Genomic DNA, 13,420 nt, shown 5'->3' on the forward strand with positions numbered 1-13,420 from the left:
TTTCACTGTCAAACATCTTCAGTTTGGTTAAACCAAGAATCGTCTTACAAACGAAGAACGCTTGCAAATTATTGAATTTTATTATCAAAATGCATGCTCTGTTAAGAAAGTTCATCGCGCGGTTCTTCTATTTTTATGGTCAGTTTAATCGACCCACTAAAGTGGCTATTCGGGCTTTTGTTACTAAATTTCGCACCAAATTTACATTGTTGGACATTAAACCAATACCAACCAACCGCCTTTTAAAATACAGCTGATGCAAGAATTGAAGCCTAAAGACCTTCTGCAACTTAAAATTTTTGGTGAATTTGCTCTTGGAAAGTTGGTCGAAGATCCAATTTTTTAGCGAAAGATTGTGTTCAGCGATGAAGTTCTTTTTTGTCTCAAAAGACAAATCAATAAGCAGAATTTTTGATTTGGGAGTGAATATCAGAAACATTGCAAGTCACAATTTGGTGCAGTTTATGGACTGGGGGCATCATTGGACCGTACTTGTGAGCGCTACCGTGAGATGATATCCAACATTTTTTACCCAAAAATGCAAAAGCTTGACTTACATGACATGTGGTTTCAACAAGACGGTGCCACATGCCACACAGCAAGCACAACAATAGACTTATTGAGAGCCAAGTTCAGTGAACATTTTATTTCACATTCGGAACCGGTTAATTGGCCGCCTATAGATCGTGCGATTCAACGCCTTTAGACTATTTTTTGGGGACTTATGTCTACTTGTATACAGACAAGCCCACTTCACTTGAAGCATTGGAAGACAACATTGGAGCATTTATTTGTGTGATACCAGCCAAAATGTTGGAAAGAGTATACGAAAATTTGAATAAGCGGATGGACCATTTAAGGCGCAGCCAAGGTCAACATTTGCATAAAATAATCTTCAAACGTTTAATTATTATTATTCTGAATTGTATGCATAGCAATTTAAAAAAAAAATTTACATTTTGGTTAAACCAAAATATCTCAAGATCCAATAACGCCACAGACTATTTTACTTTTTATGAAACGAGAAATAACGTTTTTGAAATTCAGTAACATTTTGAATTGACAGGTTTTTACAAAAAATTAATTATTTAGTTGATAAGAATTGATTTTCGACTTAAATATCTTTTCAAAAATTAAAAATATTGACTTCAAACTTATTTTATCTCACAGAAAATATTGTTATGATTATGAATTCAAACTATTTTATCATATACAAAATATTGTTGGTAATTTTTAAGAGAATAATTACCAAACAACGAAAACCTACAAACTTTTAAGCAAGATAAATCGACAGACGGGATGGGAAGTTATCAGTGTGGGTCGCATCCCACCTTCTTTTTTTGAAATATTTTTGGTATTAAACAATAATTGCCAAGTAAATCCATGTCGCAAGTAAAATCCATTCTTAACTTGCATTTGAATTTTAGATTCCTTTAGCACTTCAATCCCTTTTTCAATTTCTCAAGAACCTACTTTCACTGGATTTTTTTTTAAATTAATTTTGTTAAATAAAATCCCATCAAAATTCCTAAATACGTGAGGATATTTTAAAGGAATTAAAGTACCAAAGAAATTTAAAGAGAATTAAATCACAAAATAGATTTGTGTATAAGTTACAAAGGAAATGAGTTTAATAATTTGTTTAAGTACTCTGGTAGAAAATAAGTAAAATTAAAAAAAAAAACGATTCTCGTGCTTAAAATAAATGCGTTGAATTTTCAAATCAGAACATTTAAAAAAAACCTGTAAGGTAGTTGAAAACTCCGTTATAAACTCAATCATTTGCCACTTTGAATCTAGATAACTCTTTTACAACTCAAATCGTCCATTAAATTTCCCATCAAAGTGATAGTTAACATTCTTAGTCCGTGTCCCTCTTCTCAAAAGCTTTGAGAAAATTGACAAATAAAAATTAATTCAGCACAATTTGGGTTGAACTTGAACCATAAGTTTCAACAATCAAACACAAAACTTTTTATAGGTAAAGTAAAAGGGATCTTTTTTATTATCATTAACCATTCAGGTGGTGAAGCAGTCGATTCTATCAAAAGTTTTACACTTGAATTAATTTTGTCCTCTTGGGTTAACGGTGAATAAAGAAGTTTAGTATTGATGACTTCAATATGATTTTATGCAGGGGTATATAGGAATATACATACGTTACGTTTTTTTTCAATTTGCTTTACCTTACGTATGTATGTACATTGTAAACATATCCAATTTATATTAAGGGATTTTTTTTCTTTTCATTTTGTTTGCTTTTAATTTTTCACTTCACATCCTCCCAAGCTCCTTTGGTACGATAAATGCACTTCTATAGATAAGAGGGGAAAGCATGTCTCAAAGAGGATTTTTTGGTTGTGTAAAAAAGTTTGTTTTTATTTATAGAAAAGAATATCAAATAAATAATTTCCCGCACGTAGTACGTGTTTCTTAAAGTGTCTGACATTGGGCGCCAATTTATATATAAAGTTTGATTTAGGGCTCCAAAATTGAATATCCTTCATGTGTTTTATAGTTCTTAGTTTTTGACAGTTCGCTTAAGCTTAATAACTTGTAAATAAGCTTTCAAAACTTACACAATTAACAATTATTTATAGTATTAATGTTTGTTGGGCGCCATTTCAATCTTTTTGGTGCACTTTTCTTTTAGAGATAAAGGACTTGGAATCTTCAGGGTATTGAGTTAGGCCATCTGTTAAAGGTTCATTGTTATTTTTTTCACAAATAAGTTCATGTTTTTCTATTTTTAATGTGGTCTTACCCACATTCATATCATTTGCTCTTCTCAATCAAAAGATTCAATCTAAATATTTCATATACATATGTACGTAAATGCGTCTAATTAAGATTTCATATACTCATGTATTACTCTCACCTCTCTAATTCCGGCCTACCCAAATAAATACCTTCCAGTACAGCTATAAGATTAGATAACAACATTCTGAATTCATTCGATGTCAATCGATTTACTGAGCTTCATTACCATACCTGCTTCCACTCTGCTACCTTATAGATACAAGTATAGTGAAAACACAACTTGTTGAAATGTTGTCCCAGACAGAATCCCCTTTAGCACTACATTCTCGTAGATATCCCTAACCTTCAAAAAAAACTCTTACATAACTATATGCATAGCAAACATAAAGATAGCAGGTTCATCACAAAACTAAACATCGACCATCCTTAAACTCAACCGCCTGGAAAACCGAAACATATCGTATCGTAATCATCATCATCATCATCAAAAACCTTAGTATAACATTGAATATTAAATGGGGAAGCTTTTCTCATTACAGCCAACATCTTCTTCGATGACGCCTTCGAGCTAGAATCGAAATTCTGCCAGGACCCGAAGAATCCGCCCCTTAATGAATTCGTTAAACTCCTCATCGAGTCCATCGAGCAGGCCTGCTACGAAGTGTACGGTGTCCAAATGAAACTCAAACCACCGATGAAAATTGAAACGCCCTACGGCGGTCGTTTGGTCTGGACTCTGCCTGGCCGTACCCAAATGATTGCCCATCTGAAGAACAAGGACAAAATAAGGCACAAGAAACGATGGTCACAGGTCATGTACATGTATTATTTGTTAGGCTTTCGCATAATGGAACTGGAGAATGCCTCCCCCAGACGAAAGACCGTCATTGCTGAGAACACATTCATATTGGCCTTAGACGGTGACATCGACTTCCAGCCACAGGCAGTGCAGCTGCTTATCGATCGAATGAAGGCCATTGATGAATTGGGTGCTGCCTGTGGTCGCATCCATCCAGTTGGCCGTGGTCCAATGGTTTGGTATCAGAAATTCGAGTATGCCATCGGGCATTGGTTGCAAAAGTCAACAGAGCACGTTATCGGCTGCGTCCTCTGTAGTCCGGGTTGTTTTAGTCTCTTCCGTGGCAGCGCCCTAATGGAGAATAGTGTGATGAAAAAGTACACAACCGTATCGCAGGAGCCAATGCACTATGTTCAATACGATCAAGGGGAAGATCGCTGGCTCTGCACTTTGATTCTTAAGCAGGGAATGCGAGTTGAGTATTCAGCCGCTTCGGATGCCTACACCCATTCGCCAGAGAATTTCAATGAATTTTATAATCAACGTCGACGTTGGGTGCCCTCGACCATTGCCAATATTTATGACTTGCTGTCTGATGCGGATATGGTGGTGAAGAACAATAGCAGCATTTCAATGCCTTATATTGGGTATCAGTTTATGTTGTTGGTCGGGACGGTTCTGGGGCCGGGAACGATTTTTCTAATGATGATTGGTGCGTTAGTTTCGGTGTTTAGCATCGATATTTGGACGGCATTTTTGTGGAATTTCTTCCCTTTGCTTATATTCGTATTGGCTTGTTTGTATCTGAAGCAGAAGTTCCAGGTAATTTGTGAATTTCAACAGAGCTATAGTTTTTGAGTAAGAAAAGCTTGGGATTTTTAGTGTTTAAGAAATTGGTAGACAGGAGAATGATTTAAGAACGATTTCTCGATGAAAGAAGAAAAATGACGCATTTCCGCATTTTTACATTAAATTAATTTTCACAGGTTGACAATTAAATTCCAGATAAAGGTTAATTCTGTAAAATATTGTTTTACTAAACAAGGTTTCATTTTAAAGTTGTCACTTTTGAACTTGTTTCCTTTTGAAATTTGACAAAAAAAATACCTTATTACTATTTATTTATTTTATACGCTTAAATTTAAAAATTCACTAAGTGCCACAAACAATACAGATTTTTCAATAAAAGGTTAGATTTTAAAAAAGGACTATTGGGTAGCTGTCACTTTTGAGACTATTATCTCTTGACACTATTTTTTAGCTGATGGAAAATTTGTATACAAAACTGAGAAATAATCGGTATAGAGAATTGTAGGACGCTCACCGTACTTAAACTAACAGTTTATCAGGACCAATCTATAAAAGACCGACAAATAATTTGTCTTTGTTGATTTTAATTAACTTTAGGGGAAGTATATATGTATATAGCTTTTAGATTATCAGTTCGTGTTGTTTGTTTTTTTCTTAATTTCAAAAAATTATCCAGTATAAAAGGTTGGGAAATATCAATCAACTTTATATTACCCCCCTTATTGAAGTGCCTCTCCTTATTTGCAAAGAACTCGGACATCCACTTTTCACAAGCCTCTTTTGAGTTCAACTAAACATCACCAACGGCGGCGTTCGCCATGGCCAGAAACAGGTGGTAATCACTTGGCGCTATGTCCGGGATATATGGTGGATGACGAGTCATCAACGAAGTGTGTGGTCTGGCGTTGTCCTGGTATAACACTATACCCTTCCTGTTGGCCAAATCTTCAAGCGGTCCAGTTGTTCGCAGTAAATGGTACAACTAAGCGTCTGGCTGTGGATGATTGATTCCCTTCCAAACACAGCAAAAACTTCCCGACTTGACCACTGTTTCGGACGATTCACCGTCCTTCCACCACGACCGTTTTCGATTGATTTTGTCGTATGTGATCCATTTTTCGTCACCAGTCACCATCCGCTTCAGAAATGGGTCCAGTTCGTTCCGTTTCGGCAGAAAGTCCAAAAGGTCTTTTTGGGTCAAATCATGTAACACCCAAACATCAAGTTTTTTTTGTATCCAGCCTTCTGCAGATGGTTTAAAATGGTTTGGAGACTTACTCCCATCTCCTGGGCGATGTCACGAGATGCCCCATGCGCGGTCTAACTAAATGTTTTCCAAGTTTTGATCGGTATTCGTCGTCACCATTCTTCCGCCGGCTGGCTTATCCATGGTGTAGTTTTCACAGGCTCTGAATCTTCGAAACCATTCCTCTGCGGTTCGGAGTGAAAGAGCACCATCTCCAAAAACACAATTAATCTCACAGAACGTTTCTCTAGCGGATTTGTCTTAAACAAAGGAAAACTTTAAAATAGCGATCATTTCGGCGTTAGTAAACTCCATGTTTACACGTCTATAACTGTTGACCTTTCAACTGTATTCCCAGATACGAGCTCTGTAGCGCTTTGTACATAGCAGCAAAATTCAAAAGACAAAAAAGCGGAAGGGAGATATTTATTTTCAAGACAGGATTGCTTTTTTTTTCTTTGTACAGCCTCATAATTGAATGCCATATAACATTATATAATATTAGTTTCTCCTAGATGGATAGGTCAAAGTTCCTTCTAAGTAACCAGTACATTCTTCTAAAGCTCAAATTTAGATCTTGTCTTTTTCATGTACTCTTTCCATTTAAGTTTCGCATCAAAAGCCATTCAAAGGTATTTTGCAGTATGGTAGTAAGGTACTTCTTCACTGTTGTTTGTAATTTTCGTTTGTTAAGTTTATATGTGTCGATTTTGTTTGACACTCTATTTCTCCGTCCAATCAATAACTTTATCGACTATACTTAACAGATTTATATGGCACCATTATTGCAGTATCGACAGCCACCAAAGATGGCCATGATAGCTTTTATGTCCATATACAAAATAAATATATAAATGGTACAAGGTTGTTGCTTGGAAATTTCCCTGTGGTTCACCATCTTCGATGTTCCTAAGTTTCGTTTTTTAAATATTTTTTTAAATATGATTTCAATATTTCGTAATAACGCCTGGGAGGGTCCCTATACTGTTTATATTCAAATCTCAAGTGTCAAACTTTATATAGGCTTTCCACCACATCGGTTAATGGTTTATCTCACTGAACAGTGGAGCAAATCTTTGCATCGTTTTGGAGAAAGTAAGATTATTGCACCTGCTATTTCAAAAGCATTTGATAGAGTTTGGCATCAGGCTCTCTTATCGAAAATGCGTGCTTTCGGTTTTCATGAATCCCTGCTTCATTGGATTAGTAATTATCTTTCGGATCAATCAATACAAGTAGTATTGGATGGATTCAATCCTGAAAACCATAAACTAAATGCTGGTGTGCCCCAGAGCTCTGTTTTATCTCCAACACTCTTTCTCATTTTTATTTATGATCACCTGTCTGCAACATCTAGTCCAATACATTGTTTTGCTGACAATAGTACTCTTAGCTTTTCAGATTCACATCCCTCTTCTTCGAATGTGGAACTGCAACGACAAAATATGATAAGCTCATTAAATTCCGACCTAAACAGCATTGTTCAATGGGGATTAAAAAACCGCGTGGAATTTAATGCTTCAAAAACCCAATGCTGTCTTGTATTGTTAAAGCGAGATATACCCCCTTTACCATTATCCATGGATGGCACTTGCATCAATGAGACTGAACACCTCGATATTCTCGGTATGTGTGTCACCAACCAACTCTTATGGAATGATCACATACGCGATGTCGCCAAAAATGCCGCAAGGTGTTTGGGTTTAATTAGGCGATGCAAGAAATATTTCAAACCTTCTGATCTGGCTGTTATCTACAAGACTTACATACGTCCAAAGCTTGAGTATAACTCCCATCTCTGGGCTGGTGCTCCTGCAACTTACTTAAGCCTCTTGGACAGTATTGGACGTAGAGCATTTAAATTGATAGATGATAATATCTTCATAAGTTCGTTTACTTCGCTTGAACATCGTCGTAAGGTCTCTTGTCTGACCCTTTTTTACCGTTATTTTAACGGCTTATGCTCTAGTGAAATAGCCAGTTGCATTCCTCCCCTTAAACAGTTCAACCGTAATACTCGGTCTTCTAGGAGTGCTCATCAGTATACCCTCGAGCCCAACTTCGGCCGTACTGTCAAATACAGAGATTCGTTCTTTAGCAGTACTACGCGAATGTAGAATGCCTTACCACACTCTGTCTTTCCTAGTCATTGCAACATTCAGGAATTCAAAACCAATGTGCACCGTTGGTGGCTTAACTTGTTTTTTTTTTTTCAATAATATGATAAATAACTTTTTCTAAGACATGTGGTTATGGGAGTTTTTTGAAAGCTATTGAAGGCACTTCTTTTAAAACCTGAGCTGTGATAACATCGTACTCTGGTGATTTTTTTTTTTTTTGATATATTCAACTCAACGTTTGAACATGCTTTTAACTTATGTATTTGAGCGTGACAAAAGGAAATTCACATTCATCGTTCTTATCATTTCAGAGATGTTCAATTAAAAGGTTTCAGGTTTCCAAACCATCTTGTGTCTGGAGACTTTTTAAACACTTTTCTGCTTAAGAATTTTTAGATGCTTCAGAGGAAGAATCAGAAATCTACTCTTCTTTTTTATAAAAGAAAATTGGCTATTTTGGCAGGATATTTTATTTCTATTTCTTTTAAATTCAAATAGTTGTTAGTTGCACCTTGTTCAACTTCATAATCACTTTGTGTGCAAAGTGGATCTGAGTTAATACAACTTTCAAGTTTATCTCTAAATTTCGTCAAATTTGTTCTTTAATTCACGAGCTTAGGATTTTTTTCTGGTAATAAATTGTAATTACCACCGATACTTATATGATTTCTTTTAATACCTTTAACTTCAAAAAAGTCTTACTTTTCTTGAAAACAAAGGAATAATAGAATTAAAAGAAGAAAAAAAAGTAGAAAAAGATAGTTAGAGTTAAGAAGAGATAATAAGCTAAGTTAAGTTAGTTGCTTTGGTTAGAAAAGATTTTAATACTTTTTTGGAAAATGTGCATATCCGCAGATGAGTCGGTAGTGAGTTCCAGAGGCGACATGCACCGTTGAAAAATTGCCTTTCTGAGGTCAAACACGATAAGCGTGGCAAAATTACCGATGCCAAATAGTTAGATGTTGACATTCTGATTTTTTCAAAGAGATAGGCTGGTTGACGTGTTTTCAAGATTTTAAGAAACAGTATCAATGTTCGAAGCTTCATGAAGTCATTTAAAGGCATATATTAAGTAGAATCTCTTGCAAATGTGAAACATGGTCGTACCTTCTTAACCCAAACATGTATCGAGTAATACTATTAAAGGCTATGTTTAATTTATTTTTGATAATGGAATAGCAGTTGTACAAAATTTCGCATCCATGAGTGAGAACAGGTATAACCAGGGTCCTTGCTAGCGTTAGTCTGGTTTTAAATGAAGTGATGTTTTGGGCAGTCCACAACGTTCTAAGTGTTCCATAAGTTTTACCTATCAATTGGTTGATGTGATCATTCCCCGTCAATGTTCTATTGAAGAATACATCTAGATTTTTACTGAAATTTACGAATTCTAATGGGTTCTCGTTTAAAACTGTGGAAGGAAAGTATGTTAGAGTAATTCTTATCTTGATATAAGTAGGCATTTGCATTTGCTTGCGTTGAGAATTAACCCATTGCCAGGCGCCCAGAAAGATATCTTTCCTAGTTCTTGATTCAGGTTGAAAACTCAGTCATAAAAATGTTTTGATACTTCATTCATAATGAAACCGATTTCATTCAAAATAGAAGAGGGGATAAAAACTAAATACATATAATCGCAATTTTCCAAGAAATTTTTCCTGGCTTTGTTATTTCTAGAAGAGGTGATCACAATTAGCCACAAATTTCTTGGCATTTAATACGTTTAAATATTCTTTTTTGAGTCATGTAAGAAGTAGGGCACATATTAATATTTCCCAATCGATTCAAGATCTTACACATGGACATCGTAAAGTTATCCAAGATATAGACCCGCAAATGTAAAAATCATGGTAATGAAAAATTGTATGGGATATCCGCTGTAATCGTATCTGTAGCCGTAGACTGATGTTGTTTTCCATTCATCTCATGATTGTAATAAATATGCATTGATATCTCTACAAAAATACAGTTTTGTTCAATATCAAAGTTAAACCTCTTATTGGAAAGTCCTATACGTACTTAAAACATAAATCTGCCCAAAATTCCAGCAGCCGGGAATGCCAAAGTACCACTTTTTTAGAAGAAACAACAGATTTGAAATTGAGCTATAATGAAGTACATTTGAAATTTTTAACTGACGGACGCCCGAGAGGAGACATTTAGATTTTTTATTATATTGCTCAAAAACTATTGCGAGTGGTGAAATTCACCTTAAACTTAAGTTTGCTTTTCCACATATCCATTCCGAACTACAAACATTCCTTAATTATTATTTCTGTTGTCCACAGTTACTGATAGCCTTCGTTGTTAGCACAGTTTATTGCTTGGTCATGATGGCAGTCCTCATCGGAATCATCATACAAATGCTAGAGGATGGTATCTTTTCTCCAGCTACATTGTTCTTTATAATTGTTGCTGGCCAGATAGTTATAGCCGGTATGTCAACTTCGAAAAACAAACGAACATAAACCTTCAAAAAGAAGTACAGTTCAAAAACAAACACAATGTCAAAGAACATCTAAATTGGCGTATAGAGGTAATAAATTTCTGTGTTTTATTTTTTCTCTGTTTCTGCTAAGGCTTGATGCATCCTCAAGAGGCTGGTGCTTTATGGTGTGGGTTCATCTATTACATCACAATACCATCGATGTACATGTTACTTCTTATTTATTCGATTTTCAATATGAACGATGTTTCCTGGGGAACACGGGAGAAAAAACCTGAAAACGATGGGCAGGTGAGTCCTCCAGCATTTCCATAAAAGCTTTAGGTAAATGTTTGTTTTCTTCTTCGCTCAATTATAGGCCAAGCCAGATGAAACAAAAAAGTCCAACGATGCTAAAATGAATAAATTTCAACAAATGTTCGCATTCCTTAAATCACCCAACCAAGAGGAAGGATCCTTCGATTTTTCATGTGCAGGATTGTTTCGTTGCATGTTCTGTACGCATCCTAAATCGAATGCTGTGGAAAATCAACTTATGGTTGTTATATCCAATCTGGCAGAGTTGAATAGTAAAATCGATGTTTTGGAAGAGTAAGTGGAAAAAGGTCAAGTAGTTTCAAAAAAAAAACATGTCCGAAAATATTGTGTTCTTTTGTGTTCTAGAAAAGTTGTAAAGGAATCCATCAACATTGATGATAAGGTTATGGAGAAAACTCAGCAGGCAGAAGCGATTCCTTCATCGGTAAGATTTTAAGGAGGGGAGGGGGTGGTTGACTTATGGGTCAAGAGCATTTCTATCGATAAAGTAAATAACAAATTTTTAAGTTTCGTCAAAATTCCCTCTACGAAAAAATTTGCTTTTTTTCTCAAATGAAATTTATGATAACGGAAAAAAGTGAACGAAGTTATAGTAAATTTTTGACATTTCCTCTACATTACAAATGTCAACTTTGACATTTCCTTCCCAGCATCCTTATTGGATTCTGTGATTGGTGTGAAATTCTTTGTATTAACATTAAGATATTGATTTTAATGATGCACGCTGTCTTCACAAAACGCTCCTCTGTTTTATTACAAAACACAACATTTTTAGAAGTATGCTTTTTTGTTTTATAGCTGTTTCACAAACGTCAAAACAAATTTGACATTTGCTGTCAAACAAACGTCTTCCGTTAGGTTTATAACCTTTAAGCCCTCTTATTTTTCCTTAGTATTTAAGTCTATCTATTTAATTTGTTCTAATTTCCGAAGGATCAAAATAGCGACATCGAACTTGACTTGGACTACATGCCCGGCTGGGTCAATGACCCCCTCCTAGTGGACTCACCTATCGGTGAAATACCTCTGCAGGAAAAACGTTTTTGGCGTGAACTAATCAAGAACTATCTCAAACCAATGTTTCATACCAAAGAAAAGAAGAACCAAATTGCTGAAAGTTTAAGAGAATTACGAAATATGTTTGCTTTTGCTTTTGTCATGATCAATTCATTGTTTGTCTTGATCGTTACACTTCTGCAATTGAAGAAGGAATATCTTCACGTTCAATGGCCTGTTAGCCCCAAGGATTTCATAACCTACGATGAAAATCATTTACAAGTCTACGTCTATCGCCAATATCAGGAATTAGACCCGATTGGTTTGTGTTTCGTGGTGTTCTTTGGGATAATATTGATTATTCAATTTATTGCAATGTTCTTCCATCGATTTGCAACTGTTTCACAATTATTGGCAGCAACGAGGGTGGATTGGTTCATAAGGTCTTCGGTAAGCAAATAGATGGATGAAATTTTAATCATATTAAAAACAAAGGTCTTTTCTTTAGAAATCGGAAGATGATGCATTACAGGAAATTCGAGGTAATGCTGTAAATATTGCGAGACAGTTACAGCGTCCCAAGCAGATGGATGACGAGGATGGAGAAAATGAGAATGCCGATGATAATGACGAGGAAGAAGGCATGTCGCGGAGACAGACTATTTTCAAGTTACATGAGAATCGGGAAAAGGCCCAACAGGACTACAGCGATCTGGTGCGGAATTTCGAGAATAGATTTTATGGAGAAGGTAGGTTCGAAAAATTTTATTTTAAATCTTACATAAATTCTATAAAAATACAAAAAGATGCTGGTAAATGGCGCCCAATACGAGAAAATATATCTTAAGCAGGCCATACATGAAAGAGAATTTGCTCGGGGAATTTTCATTTTCTTAATATCCAAATGGCTTAACCGATTTTATGATTAAGGTCATTTGAATTAATTGAATTGTCAACCAAGTGTACATCGCGAAATGACTCAACAGAGTCGAAACACAGTCAAATTGAATTTGCGAGCCATTTGTGATCATAATTTTTAGTTTAAAAATATCATGGCTTTCAATTCGAAAGAAATTTTATTCGCAGAAGTTTAAAACACTATTTTAGTTAAGGATATATTTGTTTCAACACAATTAAAATCCCTTTCTGTTTTTCTTCCTTTCTAGATGAACTTAAAGTAAAGAATATATCAATGAGTCGAAAATCAATAATGCTCCTTAACGAGACAAGAGATGAAGCCAAACGGAGGAAGACCGAACAAATGAAACGAAGTCAAATTTTCAACATCAACGGAGGATATGATAATGAAGCTTTTGAAACAACATTCTAGTTGTCATTCAAAAAGCACAAAATCAATTATTTGGATTAAGCTAAAAACCTTACACGTTTACATAATAAATATAAAATTTTAATTCAAAGAATAATCTTGGCATCCGATGACATTTGTAAATGTGTTGACCTTAAACTTCTTTCGTCTTTTATTTAAAATTGAAAATACATTCAATTCTCTGCCTATGCGGACTAAAATGTTCGTTTCCATTTGTAGGTACTGGGATTGCTAGGAATTGACAAATCCTCGAAGAGTAATTAATTTTTGTCATGAAAAGTGCCCAAATGAGCAATTTGGCTTAGTTACACATATGAACAGGAGCCGAAGTACCATCAAATATATCTTTTATTTTTATTTATTTCTCCTGTGTAGCCCAAATAATGCGTTTTTGAAAAGAACTTTTGGCCCAAATGAATCACTCACTGCTTTTTTTGTTTGCAAAAAGTTCGGTAGACTGCTATGATAGTGAAAAACGCTCATAATTCCTTTTTTCGTACACTGTTCTTCCAAGAACATTTACTCGTCATCTGAATAGCTCAAAAAATTTCACGCACTAGCCTGAGGAGAATTTCGCACATAGATCTCGAACTATTCG

The 13,420-nt window shown here is 35.3% G+C and overlaps 1 protein-coding gene across 1 annotated transcript in view; it reads left to right on the forward strand.

The window, feature by feature from the left end:
* LOC129942426 (chitin synthase chs-2) overlaps positions 1 to 12,921 on the forward strand; it is a 40,321-nt gene extending 27,400 nt beyond the window's left edge. Inside the window, exons 9-16 of the mRNA XM_056051349.1 lie at positions 3,300 to 4,381; positions 10,024 to 10,171; positions 10,315 to 10,472; positions 10,540 to 10,772; positions 10,845 to 10,923; positions 11,433 to 11,945; positions 12,004 to 12,244; positions 12,662 to 12,921. Of these exons, the coding sequence (XP_055907324.1) occupies positions 3,300 to 4,381; positions 10,024 to 10,171; positions 10,315 to 10,472; positions 10,540 to 10,772; positions 10,845 to 10,923; positions 11,433 to 11,945; positions 12,004 to 12,244; positions 12,662 to 12,825 (2,618 nt within the window). The 3' untranslated portion in view covers positions 12,826 to 12,921. The remainder of the gene's footprint in view (positions 1 to 3,299; positions 4,382 to 10,023; positions 10,172 to 10,314; positions 10,473 to 10,539; positions 10,773 to 10,844; positions 10,924 to 11,432; positions 11,946 to 12,003; positions 12,245 to 12,661) is intronic.
* Positions 12,922 to 13,420: the final 499 nt, after the last annotated feature.

This window comes from Eupeodes corollae, chromosome 1 (assembly GCF_945859685.1).
Source record: "Eupeodes corollae chromosome 1, idEupCoro1.1, whole genome shotgun sequence".
NCBI classification, from domain to species: Eukaryota; Metazoa; Arthropoda; class Insecta; order Diptera; family Syrphidae; genus Eupeodes; species Eupeodes corollae.